At 39.5% G+C, this 19,892-nt stretch overlaps 1 protein-coding gene across 2 annotated transcripts in view; it reads left to right on the top strand.

Moving 5' to 3' along the window:
* Nucleotides 1-19,892, top strand: part of SMCHD1 (structural maintenance of chromosomes flexible hinge domain containing 1) — a 142,892-nt gene that overhangs the window by 56,239 nt on the left and 66,761 nt on the right. For both annotated transcript variants that reach the window (XM_006030106.3, XM_006030105.3), the window contains 13 exons: nt 1,067-1,160; nt 1,425-1,635; nt 5,025-5,151; nt 5,235-5,418; nt 5,940-6,137; nt 8,805-8,918; nt 10,306-10,412; nt 10,741-10,823; nt 10,974-11,087; nt 14,380-14,457; nt 14,545-14,664; nt 16,371-16,515; nt 16,734-16,830. In XM_006030106.3, coding sequence (XP_006030168.2) covers nt 1,067-1,160; nt 1,425-1,635; nt 5,025-5,151; nt 5,235-5,418; nt 5,940-6,137; nt 8,805-8,918; nt 10,306-10,412; nt 10,741-10,823; nt 10,974-11,087; nt 14,380-14,457; nt 14,545-14,664; nt 16,371-16,515; nt 16,734-16,830 — 1,672 coding nt within the window. The remainder of the gene's footprint in view (nt 1-1,066; nt 1,161-1,424; nt 1,636-5,024; nt 5,152-5,234; nt 5,419-5,939; nt 6,138-8,804; nt 8,919-10,305; nt 10,413-10,740; nt 10,824-10,973; nt 11,088-14,379; nt 14,458-14,544; nt 14,665-16,370; nt 16,516-16,733; nt 16,831-19,892) is intronic.

Below are 19,892 nucleotides of genomic sequence, written 5' to 3'. Positions count from 1 at the left end.
TGTCCTGGAGCCACTGCCCCACAGCAGAGGAGCAGGGGCAATAGCTGGCACCCATCTGGGGACGGGCAGCTTCCGGCCCCGGAGCATTAGGGTTCCAAGGTGGCGATCCTCCTTGTGAGGATCACCTAACTCCAGCTGCTCAGACTCTGAGGGCAGGGTCTGGAGCCTCAGGACTGAGGTAGGATCCCGACGGCCAGCCGGATCGTTGGTGCCCACACTGGACCCACAGTTGTGGGGTGGATACCCTCTTGGGGCGCGAGCACAAAGACCTGAGCGGCTTTGAAGTGGATGGGGTGTAAAGGAGGCAGAGCCCTGAGGACAACCGCAGCGCACCCATGAGTATCCTGGCTTTGGGTCAAAAGGGGAAAGAAGACCACTGAACCCCCTCTTTTACATATACTATCAAGTCGTGGCAGGAAAGTTGAGGGGACCCTGGCCGCAGCACAGGACTATACTCACAGTGCCAACTCAGGGCACCACATACTGCCATTTTCTCAGTGTGGAGGCATGCTGCGCTGCTGATGCAAGTACTCCCAACACGGCTCTAGGTGCTTTTAATAAGTGCAGTTTGCTAATTAAAAGTGCCTGGAGCTACATCAGGAGCATGTGTAAAAATGCCCCGTGTGACCATTATGAAGCTGCTTGATGTCAGAATCAGTAAATATACCTAGCTTTCAAATGGCACTTCTCATCTGTACATCTCACAACAATTTACTGTACTTTTTGTTATTTTATGTCTCACAATAAGAGACAGTCACTCAGGCAGTACATTTTCATACTGTTACATGTCACCCTTAACCATGAAAGATAGCAAGTGATTATCTTCCTGTTTCCCAAGTCTTTCTTCATATCCAAATGCTGTTTTCTGTTTTGATAAGTCTGCTAGCAAATAAGTATATCTGTGTAGATCAATAGCTTGATACTTTACTTTTGCTGAAAAGGACTAATTAAAAAAAACAAACAACCTTTTTTGTATAACATGAATATATTTAAGCTTTATAGAAGTTGTATTACATTTTCATCTTGTGTGCTTTTTTTTATTAATTTAAAAATATGTAAACCTTAGACACATCTACCACTACTATATCCATGGACCAAAAGGAAATGAAATTAGTGCAGCTCTAAAGGAAGCAAGTCCTTTCAACAACATTGATATTGAGGTAGGATATACAGAAAAGCCTTATTGTTGTTATTTATTCACATGTTACTAACGCATCGCTTTAGTCATATTTATTGTTAATTGTTTGGAAATGCTGTGGTATTTTGAAACGTATACAGTTTCCACTGAAAATTAAGATAATATAGCAGTTTACTAATCTGATGCTGGAACTTTGCTTTATTTCAATAATGTGCTTACTGCCATTTATGATATTTTACACTGATTTCATCTAAGAAAAAAATAAAAATTATTTTTTACCCTCTAGATTTCAATGTTTGAAAAAGGAAAGATACCAAAGATTGTCAATCTTAGAGAGATCAAAGATGACATGCAGACATTGTATATAAAGACTGCAGCAGATGGCTTTGAGTTTAAGGCACATGTTGAAGGGGAAGGTATAGTGGAAGGCATCATCCGCTATCATCCTTTCTTATATGATAAAGAAACTTATCCTGATGACCCATGCTTTCCATCAAGTAAGTCAGTTAAATTACATTATTTACCTCAAAACAGTTTTCTTTAAATATGTAATATTTCATCTTTTTCAATAAATAAGATCATTTATCATTATATATAGAATCTACCTAAAATATTAGAGGTTAATTTTTACAATTTCAAATTGGGAAAATCTGCATTATTTTTGTGTGTGATTTCCATTATATTAGGAATTGACATGGGAACAACGAATGGCAACAAAATGACAGGAAGGTAGAAAAGTTTAAATCTGTGTTAAATCATGAACTGCATCAGGGATGGGCAAAATACGGCCCATGGGCTGGATCCAGCCCACCAGCTGATTTGGATTTGGCCTGTAGGAGGTGTCTGCCAATTGATTTGATTCAGCCCGCAACTGCCACCACAGCATGGGGCTGAGCCCAGCCCATGCCACACTCCAGCCCGTGCCTACTGGCCCAGCCCCAGCCAGCATCCGGCAGGGCTGCTCCCAGTGCAGCTGCCTAGGTGCTGCTCTGCTCCCCTTGCCTCCAGCAGTTCCTCCTCCTGCTCCTGCATTCAGGGCTCTGGCTCCAGCTCCCAGGCAGGCAGAGCAGATGGAAGGCATCCATGAGCTGGGGCAGGAGCTACCTGGCTGAAGCTTCCTCCCAGCCAGGGGCAGTGCAGCAGGAGGAGGAGCCACTGGAGACAAGGAGCAGAGCAGCACATGAGTGACTGCAGCTGCACCAGGAGCAGCCCCACCAGAAGCTGTGCATGCTGCCCAGGCTTGGAGTGCAATATGGGCTGCCCCAGGTGGGAGAAGCCCGGGCTCAGCCCCATTCGGAGTGGTGCAGGAGGTAGCCATGGACCACACAGCAGATCTCGTCCAGGCAGTACATGCCCCTTGTCTCCTCTCTCCCTTTCTTCCCCTTCCTCTCCATCCCAGCCAGCTCCCAGGACCTAGTGCCCAGGCAACCCCGCCCCCACACACACACACACACACACACACACACACACACACACACATGCTTACAAACACCCATGCCTACCCCCCACACACCTTTGATCCTCTTTTCTCCTCCGCCCCCCCCCCGAGGAGGGGCCATCCCATGATCCCAGCCTCACCTGCCCGTCTTGCTCCCAAACACTGCTCCCTGCCTGCCCGCAGCTCCATCCCACATAGGGAGTTTTAGTGAGTTGTTGCAGTGGAGCAGGGAGGTACTGACCTGGCCCGCAACAATTAGTCAGAACTCCGTATATGGCTCCTGGGCCCAAAGAGTTGCCCAATCCCAAACTAAATTAATTGGAGGCTTTGGAAAGCTACTGTTAAAATCTGTAGTGCCGTTTTATTTTTAAATAGCACTTATTTTAAATGATTCTATAGCTAGAATACTTTACTTGAATTTTGCATTAACTGTGATAGTCAAAAATCAAATTCTTGAAAATTAAAACCCTGATCTGTTCATGTTGACATCAAGCATATGAATTCACTTGCCTTAATATTTTTTCCTATGGCTCCAAGGCAGTAGAGTTGGGAATTAGTTACACAGAGGTCACTTGGGGGAGATGAGAGGTTTCAGGATCTGTAGGATGCTGTTGGGTTGACCAGTTCCTCAGGCTCTATCACAGAGGGGACAGAAGTGACATGAAATGCCTCAGTTACCTTGGTTTCATCTAGGGTCATTTTTATGAGGTTTGGCCAGATTGTAGCACTATGGCATTGTACATTGTTGGCTTGCTCGCTTTTTATATGACTCTTAAATTACTGAGAACTGCCTGTGCTCTCAGGAGCGTAGGTTCTACAGATTTCCATCTATAAATGTTGATGGACTGTAGCCTTGTTGAAGCTTTTCAGCTTTCTTGTTTTCTGGTATTTCAGTACATTCATTGGTTTACATTGTAAATATAGCACAGACTATTTGCTTATTAGTTTTGTATTTCGTAATGTGATGCTGTTCACAATAAAGCTCTAGGCCTTGACTTTTTCAGCATGATCTTGGAACTTTTTAGTAGGAAAATATTCTCTAGCATTTTGAAGTGATAAGCAATGAAGAAATCAAAGAGAGAAACTATGTCCATGTTCACAAGAAGGATGTAAAAACTAGCAACAGACTTAAGTTGTAAAAATCAGTACTGTTTCTTTCCCCTTCCCCACTGTTGGTGACTTTCATAAGTCACTTTCAAAAACATTTGGTCATCTTCTGTGCAAAAACGTATTGACAATTCTTACAAGATTTTGGAACATCAAAAGAGCAATGCAGCTGTAAAATAGGTCATATCTATTAGAACTATCAGTTTTGCTGTGATCTATGACTGTAGAGCCATTCAGGCATACCATATCTATTCACATACCATGCACCTACAACTAGGGCATGCACCTTGTTTTGGGGAGGCAAAATGAAGAGAAAAAAGATTTTTCCTCTTAATCAGATCATTCAGAATCGGTTTCCTTCTTTAAGGTACACACTCCAATTTTTAATAATTCATTTTAGAGGGATAAGATGAATGTGATATATTCATAAATGAGGTATTTAATCTCTAACATTGGTGACATTTTGCTTCTTTCTCTTCTGTTGTTTGCCTGTGCTACACAACAGTTTAGTATCCTTGGCACTAAGACTTTAGGGAACTTAAGTTCACTATAGAGATATCTGGGTGAAGTGTAATAGCCTGTTATATGAAGGAGGGCAGGCTAAAGGATCTTATAATCTCTTCTGTCCTAAAACTTTACAAAGCTATGAATTATTTCCATGCACTTACATTTCTGCTCTAGTAATTTTCTGTAGGTTGTAACTTAATATTCAGAATCTCATTCTGTGAGTGAAATTTATTTTAAAACTACTTTGGTAAAAAAAAAGTGAATTTAAAAACTATAGTTTAAAATTATTTTAAGTTTTAATACTTTTTAAAATAAATTCAAATTTATAACATTGTGTGATTCTGTCAGATACTGTAAACTAAGTAGAGCCAGGCTGTGTAAATACTTGGTTGTGGGACTTCCAGATATCATCAGTGATCTGCATAAAAAGTGTTTGATTCAGTAGTCTGTATTTACACATTTTACGGACCTCACTACAATTTTTAAGAGATTAGTGTATTAAATCTAATGTCTTAAAATTAGTGGCCACATTCTAATTCTGATGTTTACATTTATATCAGCTTAAGTTACCCTACAATTTTAGGCTGATTCAGTGTCCTTCACTATCTGTCCTAAACTTTTGTGTAGTGCTTTTTCGCGGTGTTTAAAATGAAAGTTAATCTGTGTATACTGCTCATAAATATATTTTGCTTGAGACCAGTGTACAGTGCTAATATGTATAATTTAACAAATTAAATGACTCTTGCTGCATGTATATCTGTTCCTGATAATGTTCTTCTGTATTGTTTTGGAGTTTTGTTTCATGGTAACTCTTCTGTGTTCTTTTTAATCAAGGATTAAAGGATGATGATGACGATGTTAATGATGACTGCTTTGTGGTAGAAAAAGGGGCCAGAGGGAAAAGGCCTATATTTGAATGTTTTTGGAATGGAAGGTTAATTCCGTACACAACTGTAGAAGAGTAAGTGTTTCCCATTTCCATAGTTTTACCTGTTGCTGGTTTTGAAATTGAAGAATTTATCGACTTTTCTCTTTCTATTTAAGTTTTGACTGGTGTGCGCCTCCAAAAAAGAGAGGACTTGCACCGGTTGAATGCTACAACAGAATTTCTGGTGTGTTATTTACCAATGATAAGTTTCAAGTCAGCACAAACAAGCTAACTTTTATGGACCTGGAGTTAAAACTAAAAGATAAGAACACTCTTTTCACAAGAATCTTCAATGGACAGGTGATCATTTTAATCTTTTGTTATTTTTACTTGCCATGATTCAGTGAGTGTTACTTAGGAAGCCATTGCTCACTTCTTAGTGGTTAACTGTCACATCAACAAACTTTGGCTCTGTGTGCTATGATAGTTCACTAGAGAAGTTTGCACAAGGCTTTTAAAATTATTTTTGCTTAAGAAATGATCAAATAAAGCAAGAATCTTAACTTTTTTTGTTGCTTTAAAGTGGTAGAGGGTGACTCATTTCTTGCTTTACTTATGCTTTATTATATTTATGTGATCAGTTATAAACTAAAAGAAACTTATTTTAGGTAACTTCCTATTTGCATTAGGAAAATGTTGAAACTAACTCATTACTTAAGATATTTTATATATTCACTGGCATAAAACAGTTTACCTATAATGCCATATTTTTTCACCATTTTAAATTTAACTTGACATCCATGTTTCTGTGCTCAACTATAAACCTGAAGTTTCTGTTTATGCTGTGAAATTGGTGATACATCTACTAAAACCCTTCACAGGAACAGCGAATGAAAATAGACAGAGAATTTGCTTTGTGGCTCAAAGACTGTCATGAAAAATACGACAAACAGATAAAATTCGTACTTTTTAAAGGATCATCTGCTCGTACTGACTTGCCATCGAAAAGAATGCAGAGCCCTTGGGCTACCTATGCTTCAATAGAGTGGGATGGGAAAACATACAAATCTGGGCAGTTGGTAAGTTAATTGCTTGTTGCTAGGTACATATTGTAGAACATATACAGTATATAGAGTAAGTACTATATTTTTTGTTAGACTTGTCAGATCTCACCTTGGGCTTCTATTCTTCAGGCTAAATGATCCCAGTTCTTCCAGCCTTTCCTCAAAATCATGTTTCCTAGATGCCTAATCATTTTTGGTGCTGTCTCCTGGACTCTTTTGTCCAAATCTATCTTAAAGTTCAGCAGCCAATCAAGGCACAGTCTCCAGGTGAGGCCTCACCAGTGCTGAATAGAGTGGAAGAGAATCACTTTTCATGACTTGCAAATGACACTTCTGTTAATACAACCCAGTCTACTGTTGCTCTTTTTTGCAACAAGAGCACAGTGCTGGCTCATTTATCCTGCAGACCTCTACATCCCCCAGGGCCTGTTTTGCAATACTTCAGTCTAGTTGTGTGTATACTCGTTTCATTCTAAGTGCTGGGCTGTTGTCTCAAATGTATTTCCTTAGCTCACTAATAAAAATGTCATTAGAGACAGCATAGAACATCTTGCTGAAATCAGACTATCATATCCTCTACTTTCTCCCTGTCCACAAAGCCCTGTCACCTTGTCATAAGAGGACATCAGGTTGTTTTTGATAAATCCGTGTTGGCTGTTCCTGATCATCTTGCTGTCCTCTCAGTGCTTAGAACTGGTGTCTCTGACCTGCCTGCTCCATAATCTTTCCAGGTATGGAGGTCAGCCTGACCAGCTCCTAACACCCAGATCTTCCTCCATTCCTTTCTTAAAGATGAATTCTGTATTAACTCTTTTCTAATCATCTAAAATCTCGCTCGGCCTCTCAATTGTAAAGCCATTGGCTATTCTTTTTATCTCAGCCAGTTACTTGATGGGGTTTTTTTTCTTCCCCAAGAATGACTCTCATCCAGTCCTAGAAAATATAGTTTCTCAAGTAATCTCTAAATTGTACTTTTGCTGCTCTAAGGTGATTCTCTCTCCTCCTTCCTGGCTGCCAACTATGTTCATTAATTGATCACCTGAAAATAACATTGTCAAGGTTGTGAAGTCAGCTTATTTTGGAATGTAATATTTTAAAGGGGTTTTTTTAGTTACTAGACTTTTTCTGTAAGGTACAGGGTCAAAAAATTTAGCCAATGAAGGAGTCTTTCTGTGTGAAACTATCAATTTTGTGGTGTAGTGTAATAAATTATTAGAAGCAAGACATGAGAGGTAATAGTGTCTCTTTATTCAGTACTGATTAAGCCTCGTGCAGTTTGAGGCTTCACATTTTAAAATGGACATGTAGAAGTTAGGGTCCAGAGGTGGTTAACAAAAATGATAAAGGGCTTTGAAAGGCAAGCTATATAAGGAGAAGTTGAAGGAAATAGGCACATTCAGCTGGTGGAAAAGGTGAGTAGGAGACATGATAGCAGTCTTCAAATACCTGAACGGCTTTCATAAAGAAGAAGGGGACCACCTTTTCAGATATGGGCTGAAGTTGCAGGAATGTAAGTTTAAATTGGCTATCAGGAAAAACTGATGGGACCAAGAAGGAATTTTTTCTTTTGCTGTTACTACGAGTCAGACCTTTTTCAGTTTTCCTCAGAAGCATTTGGTGTTGGCTGCAGCCCAGGCAGGGGATTTTGACTGGGGTGTGCTGCTGCTGGCACTAAAATGCAGAGGCTCGTGGCTACAGGGACTTCCTAGTGTGTATTTTATCAATTTTTGCAGCAGCAGGATGCTGACCTCCGTTGATCCCTGTGTCGCATGTGGCAGGTTAGGCAGCTATGCCTCGTCATTGCAACAAGGTCTTAGTAATAGGTTAGCCATGGATTTGTATGGGATGGCTTGGACAGGGATAATTTTGCCACAGGCAGGGGTTTGACTGAGTGATCTCTGGAGGCCCCGTAGCCCTGTTTTCCTGTGATTCTATAACTAGGCAAGAACAATCTCTTCCCCTATTTATCACTATCTATTTTCTTCAATTATTTTCTCTGGGGAAGAAATTAACTTTGTTAAATTCAAGGAGGGTAGTAACAAGTAACTTGGCACAAATGTGTCAGTTTCAAATCGGGTTTGTTTGTTTCTTTTCATTTCCTATGACTAAAAATTATTCATTTTTTGTATTTTGGAGGAAGTGTCCCTTTAACTTTTTGATTAAAATAGGCAGTTTTTAGGTCAAACAGTTTCTTCTACCCAGAGTTTTATAAGATGGATAATTTAGGTCTTATAATTGAACCTGGTTACAGACTTAATCTGTGGTTTGTCTTCACAGAAGCTCTGAGGCATTCCCCAGTTACTTAAGCATTTAAGAACCGCCATTTACTGAGTCAAGCCATAGGTCTGTATAACCCAGTAATCTATGCAATGTGGCAGAGGGTGGATGTAGAGTGGAGAGATGAGCAAGGCACATCCACCCTCTGCTCCTCTCTCGCTGCAGCTTCTAGCATTGAGAGACCTCCTCTACCGGAGACCGAACTATAAACTTTGAGTCATGCACTTGTACAAAATAATGAGTGTCTGTATTCATAAAGGGTTTTTTTAGTGTCCATGTAATGAGAGTAATGGTTAATGTAAATGCATCTATTTTCAATTTGTAATTTCCTATGGTCGAACTATACGTGTTGAGTAATTAGAAGCAGCTTTGATTGAATGACTTAACTGTCTTCTTCTCTTTTAGGTGAAAACAATTAAAACTCTCCCAATATTCTATGGAAGTATCATTAAATTTTTTCTGTATGGAGATCATGATGGTGATGTGTATGCTACTGGAGGGGAAGTTGAAATATCTCTAGTAAGTCAAACATAAAAGCAGATACTAAATATTCTGAAACATACTACATTTTGCTTTTAGATCCTAGTATTAGATTTTTTTTAAAGAATTTTAGTGCTAAAATGTATTCTTTTCTCATACTAGATTAAGCAAGTCCACTTATAATAAGACTTAGTAAAGTGTGGGGGGCCATCCTCTCTGGCAGGTGTAGCAAAAATTACCCCTGCACCCTGTCCAAGTGCCATCCCAAGCCCTTTCTTTACATGGATTGCTGTCCAGCTTCCTGTTCCCTTCCCTGTGCTTCTTGCTTATGGTGTGGCTCTGCTTTCTGCATCCTGGCCTGTGCCCTCTGCCTGATTTGATGCTCTGCTTTCTACTCCCTGCTCTGTCTGCCATGGTGCTGCCTGTTCCCTCCCCAATCTGCAACATGCCGCATACAGAGACTGCCCATCCCATTTGTGGCATTCATACCATAGGTTGGCCACCCTGATCTAGTTCATTTATATTTTGTACTATATTGCAGTATTATGCTCAGGCTCACTAACACATTTTTTGGATTTTGTGTATTTAAATTTTCAACCCTAACTTTGCGTGATTAGGTACATGTAAAATATTTTCAATTAATCTCTCCACTGTGCTTTATAGTTTAAGTGTAAGGGAGTTTGAAAGGTGATGATAGGATTTTCTGGAGGAAAATTGCAGTGTATTTTGAACACAAAGAAATACGGTCTACTTTTTACTTTAAAAACAGATAAATTGAAGGTTATAAGAAGTATTCACTTTGTGTGCCTGTGTGCAAAACCTTGGAAACCTATGAAGTTCTCTTTGTGGAGTCTCCACTGTACTACTTGATTCAAATGGAACAGAACTCCCAAAATCATTGAGTCGCCACCAAAGCAGTTATATTGTATTAACAGGTCAGCTTTCAAATAGCTGGCTACCTAGCTGTTCTTTCCCCAAGACGGCAATCAGGATGATGATATGTATAGCAGATACAAAACCTTACCCTTTCCACAGGTAGGGGGGCATGAGTGCATAGATCCTACAGAGCTAATTTGTTATATCCCAGACTGAATAAAATGAGTGAGTTGTTTAGTTCAGGATGGAACTGTTGCAGACATGTCAGTACTCCTAATTAATTAGTACGTGTTTAATATGATGAAATTCTGACACTTAATTGTGGTAACTATAAGGGCAGTAGCAATACAACATGTATATTTTATAATTATTGAACTGCTGAATAGTCAGAAGTAGCTGCATAGTAGCACAATGCTTGAGTTTTTAGCATAATATAACTTAGGCAGTCACCACAAAGACCTATTCAGCATCTTGTATTAAAGTTCTATCTAATTAGTCTTTGATGTAAAAGCAGCATTTCTACTGATAACTGGATTTTGAATTTATTTAGGAACCTCAAGCGTTATATGGTGAGAAAAAAATTATTCCAATCTCCAAACTTGACAGAACAGTTTCTGACAAGTCGGTTAAAAAATACATAGAAGATGAAATGGCAAGGTAATATCTAAAACATAATGAAGAGCTTTTACTTGTTAAAACCTTACTACAAGTTTTTGTACTTCAGAAATTGTTACATTTGTAAAATGTAGCTCAGAGTTTTACTCCCTGTATCAAAGTCCTGATAATCAGTTGTTCAGTAGAAACAAAAATTCTGAACTCTGAACTTCACATAATCTTAAAGGAGGGAATAGTTTTCAAAAACTTTTTTTCTAATAATAGGTTATGTATAAACTTTGGCTGTATTCTACTAAAAATGAATTGTGCCGTTTTTGTTTACAGAAAAACTAATCATCAGAGGGGTGGGGGTTTTGGGGGTTTTTTTTAGACTTCCTGATCGATTGTCAGTAACATGGCCTGAAGGAGATGAATTGTTACCTAATGAGACAAAGCTTGCTGGTACTCCAATAGGTATGATTTTTCTTTCCAGCCACTATCTTTATTTCATTTTTAATTTGTTTTTTACACATTGCCATATATTTTAATTTTAATAGAAAGTCTTGGGAACAAAAACCAAACAGTTTCTAAAGTCAGTCTTCTTTGTCTTCCTCTTGTAAATAGGAGCATTAAGAATTGAAATACTGAATAAGAAAGGAGAGGCAATGCAAAAACTTCCCGGTACAAGCCATGGCGGGTCAAAGAAACTGCTTGTTGAACTTAAAGTTATTTTACACAGTAAGTACATAAGAGTAAAATATTATTTTTCCTTGTTTCAGTAAAATGTCTAATGTTTTAGAATTTGATACTTCCTTATAAATTTAAGATCAAAAACTAAATTTTGTCAGAACTCATAGTTCTCCAAAATTGGGAATGTGTATACAGAAGGAAATGACAACGACCACTATGCCAAATGATTAATGTCCTTCCACTCTAATATCTTTAGAAGCTGTTTATATCATAGAATCATAAAAAAATTAGGGTTGGAGGGGACCCCAGCTACATCATTCCAGCCAGGGCTTTTTCAAGCCAGGCCTTAAAAACCTCCAAAGATGTTGATTCCACCACCTCTCTAGCTAACATATTCCACTGCTTCACCACTTCATAGTGAGAGAGTTTTTTCGTGATACCTAACCTAAATTTCTCTTGCTGCAAATTGAGACCACTGCTCCTTGTTCTGTCATCTGTCACCACTGAGTCTAGCTCCATCCTCTTCGGAACCACCCTTCAGGTAATTAAAGGCTGCTATTAAATCCCCCCTGCAGTCTTTTCTTCTGCAGATGAGATGAGCCCAGTTCCCTGAGCCTCTCCTCAGAAGTCATGTGCCCCACATCCCTCACCATTTTTGTTGCCTTCTGCTGGACTGTCTCCAACCTGTCCACATCCTTCTATAGTTGGGGCCCAGACCTGGACACAGTATTCCACATGTGGCCTCACTAGTGCAGAATAGAAAGGAAGAATTACTTTCCTCGATCTGTTGGCAGCGCTCCTATTAATGCAGTCCAGTGTGCTGTTAGCCTTCTTGGAAATAAGGGCACACTGTTGACTCATCCAGCTTAGTTTCATAGTGCTTAGGGTCAGAAGGGACCTAAACAGGTCATCAGGTCCGACCCCCTGCCCCGAGCAGGAACGAGTGCTGGAGTCATAACCACAGTCCAGCCAAATACCTATTCAGCCTTCTCTTGAAGACCCCCAAGGTAGGAGAAAGCACCGCCTCCCTTGGGAGTCTATTCCAGAGCCTGGCAGCCCTAACCATAGAGTAATGCCTCCTGATGTCCAGTCTGAACCTTCTGTCTAACAACTTGTTTCCCCTCCCCCCCCCCCCCCCCCCCCCCCCGGTGGTGCCTGGGGGAACAGAGCCTCACCCAATTTCCACTGGTCCCCCCAGTGAGTTTGTAAACAGCCACCAGGTCCCCTCTCAGTCTTCTCTTGTGGAGGCTGAATAGATTCAGGCCCTGTAGCCTCTCTTCATAGGGCCTGACCTGCTGTCCCTTGACCATGCGGGTGGCCCTCCTCTGGAACCTCAATGCTAGCCGCATCCCTCTTAAAATGCAGCGCCCAGAACTGGAGGCAGTACTCCAACTATGGCCTGACCAACACTGTAGAGGGGAAGGATCATGTCCCTGGACCTGCTTATGATGCATCTGTATATGCACGACAAGGTGTGGTTAGCCTTACTGACTGCTTCCTCGCATTGGCGGCTCACGTTCATCCTGGGGTCAACAAGGACTCCAAGATCCCTTTCTGCTACGGTTTTGACAAGAAGGGTGTTCCCCAGCCTATAGGTGTGTTGCTGGTTCCTTCTCCCTAGATGCAGTACCTTGCACTTAGCTGTGTTGAATTCCATCCTATTCTCATCTGCCCACCTCTGTAACCTGTCTAGATCTAGCTGGATTCTGTCCCACCCGTCCAGCATGCCCACCTTGCCCCACATTTTGGTATCGTCAGCGAATTTGGACAGCGTGCTTTCCACACCCACATCCAGATCACTGCTAAATGTGTTGAACAGTACAGGCCCCAGGACCAAGCCCCGGGGGACTCCACTGCCCACATCCTTCCAGGTTGAAAACGACCCATTCATCACCACTCTCTGGGTGCGACCATCTAGCCAATTTGAAGTCGGCCCTCCTGAAGTCAAGGACCTTTGCCTTACTGCTTGCTTTCATCACCCTGCGCTGGATAGTAAATTCTAGCAGGCGATGATCACTGGATCACTGCTACCCAGGTAGTAGAGTACCCACAGACCCCTCACCCCTAGGTCTTTTTCTGAAGATCTGCTGCTTAGCCATTTGGTCCCAAGCCTATACTGGTGCATGGGATTCTTCAGTCCTAAATGCAGAACTTTGTACTTGTCCTTGTTGAACCTCATGAGATTCCTTTTGGCCTTATCTTCCAAGTAGTCTAAAGCTTTGAATTCTAGCCCTATCCTCCAGCATATATACACTTCCTCACCGCCCCCCCCCAACCCCTGTCTGCCCCAGCTTGGTGTCATCCATGAACTTGCTGAGGGGGCACTCTATGCTATCTTCCAGATCATTAATGAAGATATTGAACAAAACTGGCCCCAGGACCAACTGCTTGGGCACACCACTTGATACTGGGTGCCAGCTAGACATTGAGCCACTGATTACTACTCATTGGTCCTGCCCGTCCAGCCAGCTTTCTATAATAAAAACCAGAAGAATTGGTTTTTATTATTCCTTTGCTTACAGTAAGAGAGCATATCTCCCCAATACTATTTGCATTGTACAGGTGGGCTGGAGTTGCAGAGAGGTGACATAACTTGTCAGAAATGCTTGATTTTCAGGTATTGATTATATACTGCATTTGGACAGTCCAAATAAAAGCAGTAATGTGGTAATACTTCTCAACAAGGAAGTCTGATCTTAATTGAGAAAAACAGTTTTATACTAACTGTTTAAGAAAAAGTTAGTAACTATTGAAATTTAATATTAGAATTCACAATTATAACTTATATAACAGAGCAAGTAGATTTTGGACATAGCCACATCTAGCAGGCTAATGAAGAAATGCATGTATTTTGGTACAAGAACAGATGAATAAATATACAGTGGTAACATTTAATGCTCACATTTTAAATTGGCTGAATCATGTAGTCACAAATTGCGAGACGGTTTGGTTTGTTTTTCAGTAGAAGCTTTCCACAATGTACTCGGTATGTATGTATTAAGCAATCAGATATCCCATTAAAAAAAACCCTAAAAAAAACAATATTGGGCAAGAGAAGAATAGATTCTTCCACCTTCCTTCTCCTCCTCCCCCCCCCTCCCCCCCATTTTCAGTTGATTTTTGTGGTTATTTTCCCCTCAAATTATAATCTTCTAAGAACCTAGTTCTCAGTAAGTTACTTTTTGATAAGTGTGATTTGAATCTAAACTCCTCTCTCTCCCTTCTTTTTAATTTGAAAATGATGTGTGTATTTAATAAGTATTATTTATTGCAATAACATTAACATTGTGATACTAAACCTGAGTTTATGTAGCTAAGTTGTCTTTTTTTTCTGTTTAAGCTTCAAGCGGCAATAAGGAAATCATTTCACATATCAGTCAGCATGGAGGAAAATGGCCTTACTGGTTTAAAAAAATGGGTGAGTTGACTTTAAAATAGTACCTACGATTTATTAACAGGTTTATATTTTTTTCTTTTAACTTCATTTATATCTGATTCTATACAGAAAATATTCACAAGCTTGGAAGCTACACTCTGAAACTGCAAGTGGTAGTGAATGAAAGTAATGCAGACACTTACGCAGGAAGGCCTCTACCATCTAAAATGTTTAAGTTTACTATTGTAGGTAAGAATTCAATTTATATTCGTATTCCTGAATAGGATGCTTCATGAATGCTAAACTCTTATTTCTGATTCATCATATTTTAAAGATATGTAGTCCTATGTCCAGCTGCAAAATAAATTCTATTTTGGTTAAGGAAAATAGAGTCAGTACTTTCTATAGTGATAAAATGGCAAGTAGAACAATGGGAGGTTATCAAGTGGTCAAACAGAAAAAGATGCCTTGTATTAATACCTTCTGAGCAACCAAGTTTGGTGTTTTACAGCTCATGCTTCTGCCCTTATGCTTCATCCAGCCCTAAAAATCTTAAATCAATGAAAAACAAAGCTAAACCCTCATAAGCTTCTCTTGAAATTAGTTTCAACACTAAGAGTTTCCTCTTACTGTTAGTAAGGATTTTTATTGTAAGATTTTTTTTTTTATATTCAGAACATCAATATCCTTATTTTATGCTTAATTATCTACTTGTATATTTTTGTATAGCAAATCAGAAGATGCAATTACATTTAAATGAAGCTAGACAAAATGTGGAAAGAACATTTTCCACTATATTTTATCTTATTTTCCCTCTTATAAATTCTAATCCATCCACATATGCTCCAAAATAACATTTACTTAGTCATTTTTTGAGAATGTTATATCTTTAATAGTTCTACATGGCTAATTATAACTTGGAAACTTCTTCATAACACTTATTCTGGATCCCAAAAATTGTACAGACAGACACACACATAGCAGGATGTGTAAATATGGGGCTCCAAGAGAAAATTCCTCAGATTCCATTGCATGCCAGGACCTTCAAAGCTACATCAGGAAGCAAAGCACCAGGGGCCAGTGAAGCAGGCTGCTTAGCCTTGCCCTCCAAAATGTCCACAATTCCACCAAACTTGGTGTCATCCACAGAGTTACTGAGCATTTACTTTTTCTGCTCCTTCAGTAGTTTTTTGGAAGAAAGAAGTGTTCTTTGAGAAGGAAGAGAGCACAGAAAATATGTCCATATCTGTTCAAATAATTTTTAATCATAATTATTTATGCATACATGGATGTCTGGAAAAAAGCCAGCCACATTTCCCTAAAAACGATCCAGGTTGAGAATTCTGTTTTCATCCAGCCCTAAAAATGAAGAATGAACCTTAAGTCAAGGCAGAGAATGTTACGTATTCAAAACATTCCCTTCTGGGTTAACTTCATAAATTAGATGGGACCCCCAAGAAGAGTATCTTCTATGGAAAGGAATTCTACCTGATCAACACATCAAAGAGCTACTCAACACAGCTCACAAAGACGCTCTCATGGACCCAGAGGAACAGACTTCCATCTTCAGCTCCCTCTGTGCAAAAATGAAGTTTATTTCTTACCTATGGGGACTTTTTACCATCTTGTACCATCTACACTTTTCCCAGAGCCTGACGAAGGGACTTTGATCCCAAAAGCTTGCAGAAAAGGACAGTTTTCTTGCCATTTTCCAGTCGGTCTAATAAAAGGTATCATTTTGGAACCAAGAGTTCTAGTTTTTTGTATGTCTTCTATGGAAAGTTGTTCCTATAATCAGTTAGCCATAGAAGTGTATTTTAGAAAACGTTTCCGTTTTTTCCCAAAAAAAACACTGTATGCTGCCAGCCCAATGGCTTAATGAAAAAGAATCTAATATACGTACAGATGATAAAATTGTCCTTTTAAAAATATATGAATACTCCTCTCTCTCTTAGAGGGTAAGCCAGAGAAATTTTCCGTGGGTCTTTTGGATCCTCCATTTCGAGTTGGAGTACCATTTAATATTCCTTTGGATTTGCAAGATGAGTTTGGTCATGCAACACAACTGACAAGTCATATTGACCCAATTCTTGAAGCGAGGTAAGTAAGCTTATCTAATTTTGTTCTCCCTTCTTTGTAACTTTATAAATGCAATTATTTATGTATTTAGTTTCAGAATAGTGAACTATGTTTTCTTAACGTAAATTAACCAATGTTGCTTGTTGCTGCTTTCAGATAGTCCTATGAGTGTTAGTTTCTATTTTAGTGAAAACTAAAATGCTTTGCCTATCTTTAATTCAATTTTAATTATTTTATAGTGGTTTGACATTAAAGTATGAAGAAATAACAAAAGGAGAAAATTGTACCATTAAGGGTGTCACTGCTAAAGGCCTCGTAAATATTTATCAAGGCAAGGTAGGCCAGTGGATTTAAATTTGATCAATGTAATAAAATCACATGGTTATTTACATGTAAAACGGGTTTTGAATAAGCTATTATAATTGAATGGTTACAGCTATCTTGGTTAACAAACATGCTTGTTGTTTATATTGATGTCTGAATGGAGTCCATAAGTTTTTTTGTTTGTTTGTTTTTTGTTTTTTTTTTTAATGTGAGTTAATATTTTGGTGGACCATGGATAATTTATTTTTAAATGACTTGTTTTATTGTATACTTATAATGTGTTTTTGTGTTCTTGGATTAAGACATGTTTCTTGACCTACAGTTCTTGCAGTTATGCAGGTCTTAATTTAGGGAAGACAGAAAATAGGAAATAATGCATTTAAAACCTCAGAAACTTATGAACTGTTGTTAATGAGAAGACAAGCGTGATTGCTGGAAGAAGAGTGGTTTAAGACAAGCGAGCATACACATGGTCATTGAAAACAAGAGATTTATTCCTAGTAATAGATGATGGCATATGGAAAGATGTAAAGCTGAAAATGTGAGGAAGGAGGAAAAAGGCAATAGTTCTAAAACATAATTGGGAGTAGAATACAAGTGACTAGAAATGTAACTTGTGGCAAGATTGTGATACAAGCTTGTATTCGGTGTGGAAACCTAATGAAGGCATTCAGCATGCAGATTTAAGTAGTGACAGCACAAGCAAACGAATAATACTTATATGGTGGCTGACTGGGTTAACTGTAGGGACCTTGTGAAAGAGTGGAGAATGACAAAGCTGTAGATGAAGTTTTTAGCTAACTGTGTGAATGTATAGAAGGCATGGCTGTGCGTCCCCTTATAGACTTAACTTGTTCAAAAAAGGCATGAGCTTATATCTGCTACAGCTTAATTTGTCAGATGATAGGAATGTTACACTGACATAGTGTGTGAAAAAGTGGTCTGTAGCCTATGAAAGCTTGTGTTTCTCAATAAGTTAAGCCTATAAGGGGCCACACATTCATAGCAGGAGGCACGATGTGGAATCAGGAATCCAATCCCAATCATTTTTTCTACTTGCTGTTGCAGAGGGATCTGAAGGTCATGATCCTGAGCTCCCCACCAAGTTGAAAGCCAGGTGTCAACAGTCTGGCATAATACAGAACTGTCCCAGAACTGGTGCAAGCAATCAGCTGATTGTCTGCCCCGGCCCCGGGACAGCATGGTGTGAGTTCAAACTTGGGGTTTAAGGTTCATGATGGGAGAAGGCCTACATGCTGGGACCCTCTGATTAGGCCACAATTATTGTGATAAATGTAATGTGTAGAGGGGCTGAAGGGGATAGATCTAAGGATGGAAATTGAATTAGAGCAGGCAGGGCCATCCAGTTGGTAGCCCCTGAAGGACTATATGTGGTCCTCAGTCTAACCACCATTCCTCCTCCCCATTTTCTCCTGTCATTGTAGCCAGGAGGGGACTGGAGTGCCTGAGGGGGGTGTGCACAGCAAAAAGGTAGTCTGCCCACACTGCAGGGGAAGGGCTAATGTGGCCAGGAGAAGGGAGGCAGGTGTTGCATGCACAGCATGGGAGAGCCAGGCTCCCTATGTTGCATGGTGCACACAGCTGGGAGACTGGGGAGAGCTGGGCTACTCGAGCTATGCAAGTGGCCTGGTGGGATATGTGGCCCCCATGGCGTATGGTCCCTGACTGCCGGGAAGTTGGACAGCTCTGAATTCGAGGCAGGTAGATAAGAAACCTTAGTCAATGAACTGTCATACAAGAGAGGTAGAAATTAAGGGTGGAAAAGGAAAAGATAACAGACAGAAGGGAAGATTATGAGGATTGTGTATTTTATAAATGTAATATGGTTTAATCCCCTTTGTAACATACATCGTTAACAACATGTTTTGTATTGCTGTGCATTGCTGCTTTAGACTGCAAGAAAATAATACATTTATCATTTTTTCCACTTAATTTTATTTTGGATTTCCCTTTGTTCAGAAATTAAAATCTAGGAGCATATTCCCATTATTTGGGCTATGTCAAGTTTCTATTATTTGGTCAATATGTTTATTTGAAAGTAAACCTCTGGGGGGGGGGTTTGACCTAGAAACTACTATACAAAGCCCAAGCAAAAGTCTCTGTTATGTAACTAACGCCCATCTGCAATGATAAGGAGGAGACAGTCTTAGATAAAGGAGGCTTGAAAACAAAAGCAGAATCAGAGGACTAGGGCAAAGAGCTCATTAAAATACTAAAAATGACGCCCCTAGGTGGGGAGAAAGTATGCTAATGAAACATACATGTATGTAAATGAGATACATAGCTAAAACACAGGTATAGAGACATGCTCAGTAAAGAACTCCTTGCGTCACTCCTTTATAACCAATTAGCAAACAAGAATGCTTATGAAGGTCCAATACTCCTGTATAAAAGATGCTTAGAATTAAGAATCTGTGTGCTTGTTACGTGAAATTATTCCGCTTGCACCTTTTATTGCTAGCAATAAATCTTCTTTATACTTTCACCCCTGGTATCTTTATTGGCCTTTGCATACCGGGCACGATCCCAGACTTGAGCTGGGGCTCAACATGTTTAGAACATCTTTGTTGTTATCTGATATGTATACATGGTAAGTTGTCTCTACATGCAGTTAAAACCTGAAATAACACAGTAGGTATGTTTAGCATTATTCATCATAATTTTTTTGTACAGAATAAAGTTAAGAGAGCTTTGCCTTAGTAAGTGAAGGACTCATAATTAAGATGCACCAAAGTTAAAGCTGGCCTTATTTACAGGGCAGAATGGACAATGCAGGATGAATGGGGTTATACCTAAATATTAATGTTTATCCTTTCTGTTGGAGGACAATTTTGTTTCACACCATCTATCCAGTCCACACACAGAGGAATCATATGTATAGTTAGGCTGGAGTGAATTTAAAATTTACTACAGATTTGTAGATGGTAGAGCTTTTCTAGTGTCCAAGAACCTTAATTGGACTCTTTTACATCATCAATTTCTTCTGCCTCTTGCAATTTTGTTTTCACTATAACATTTTTCACAAGTTATTCTTGGATTATTTTTTTTTTTCA

Source organism: Alligator sinensis, unplaced genomic scaffold, assembly GCF_000455745.1.
Source record: "Alligator sinensis unplaced genomic scaffold, ASM45574v1 scaffold318_1, whole genome shotgun sequence".
Classification (NCBI taxonomy): Eukaryota; Metazoa; Chordata; order Crocodylia; family Alligatoridae; genus Alligator; species Alligator sinensis.
This window is presented reverse-complemented; position numbering and strand designations above follow the sequence as displayed.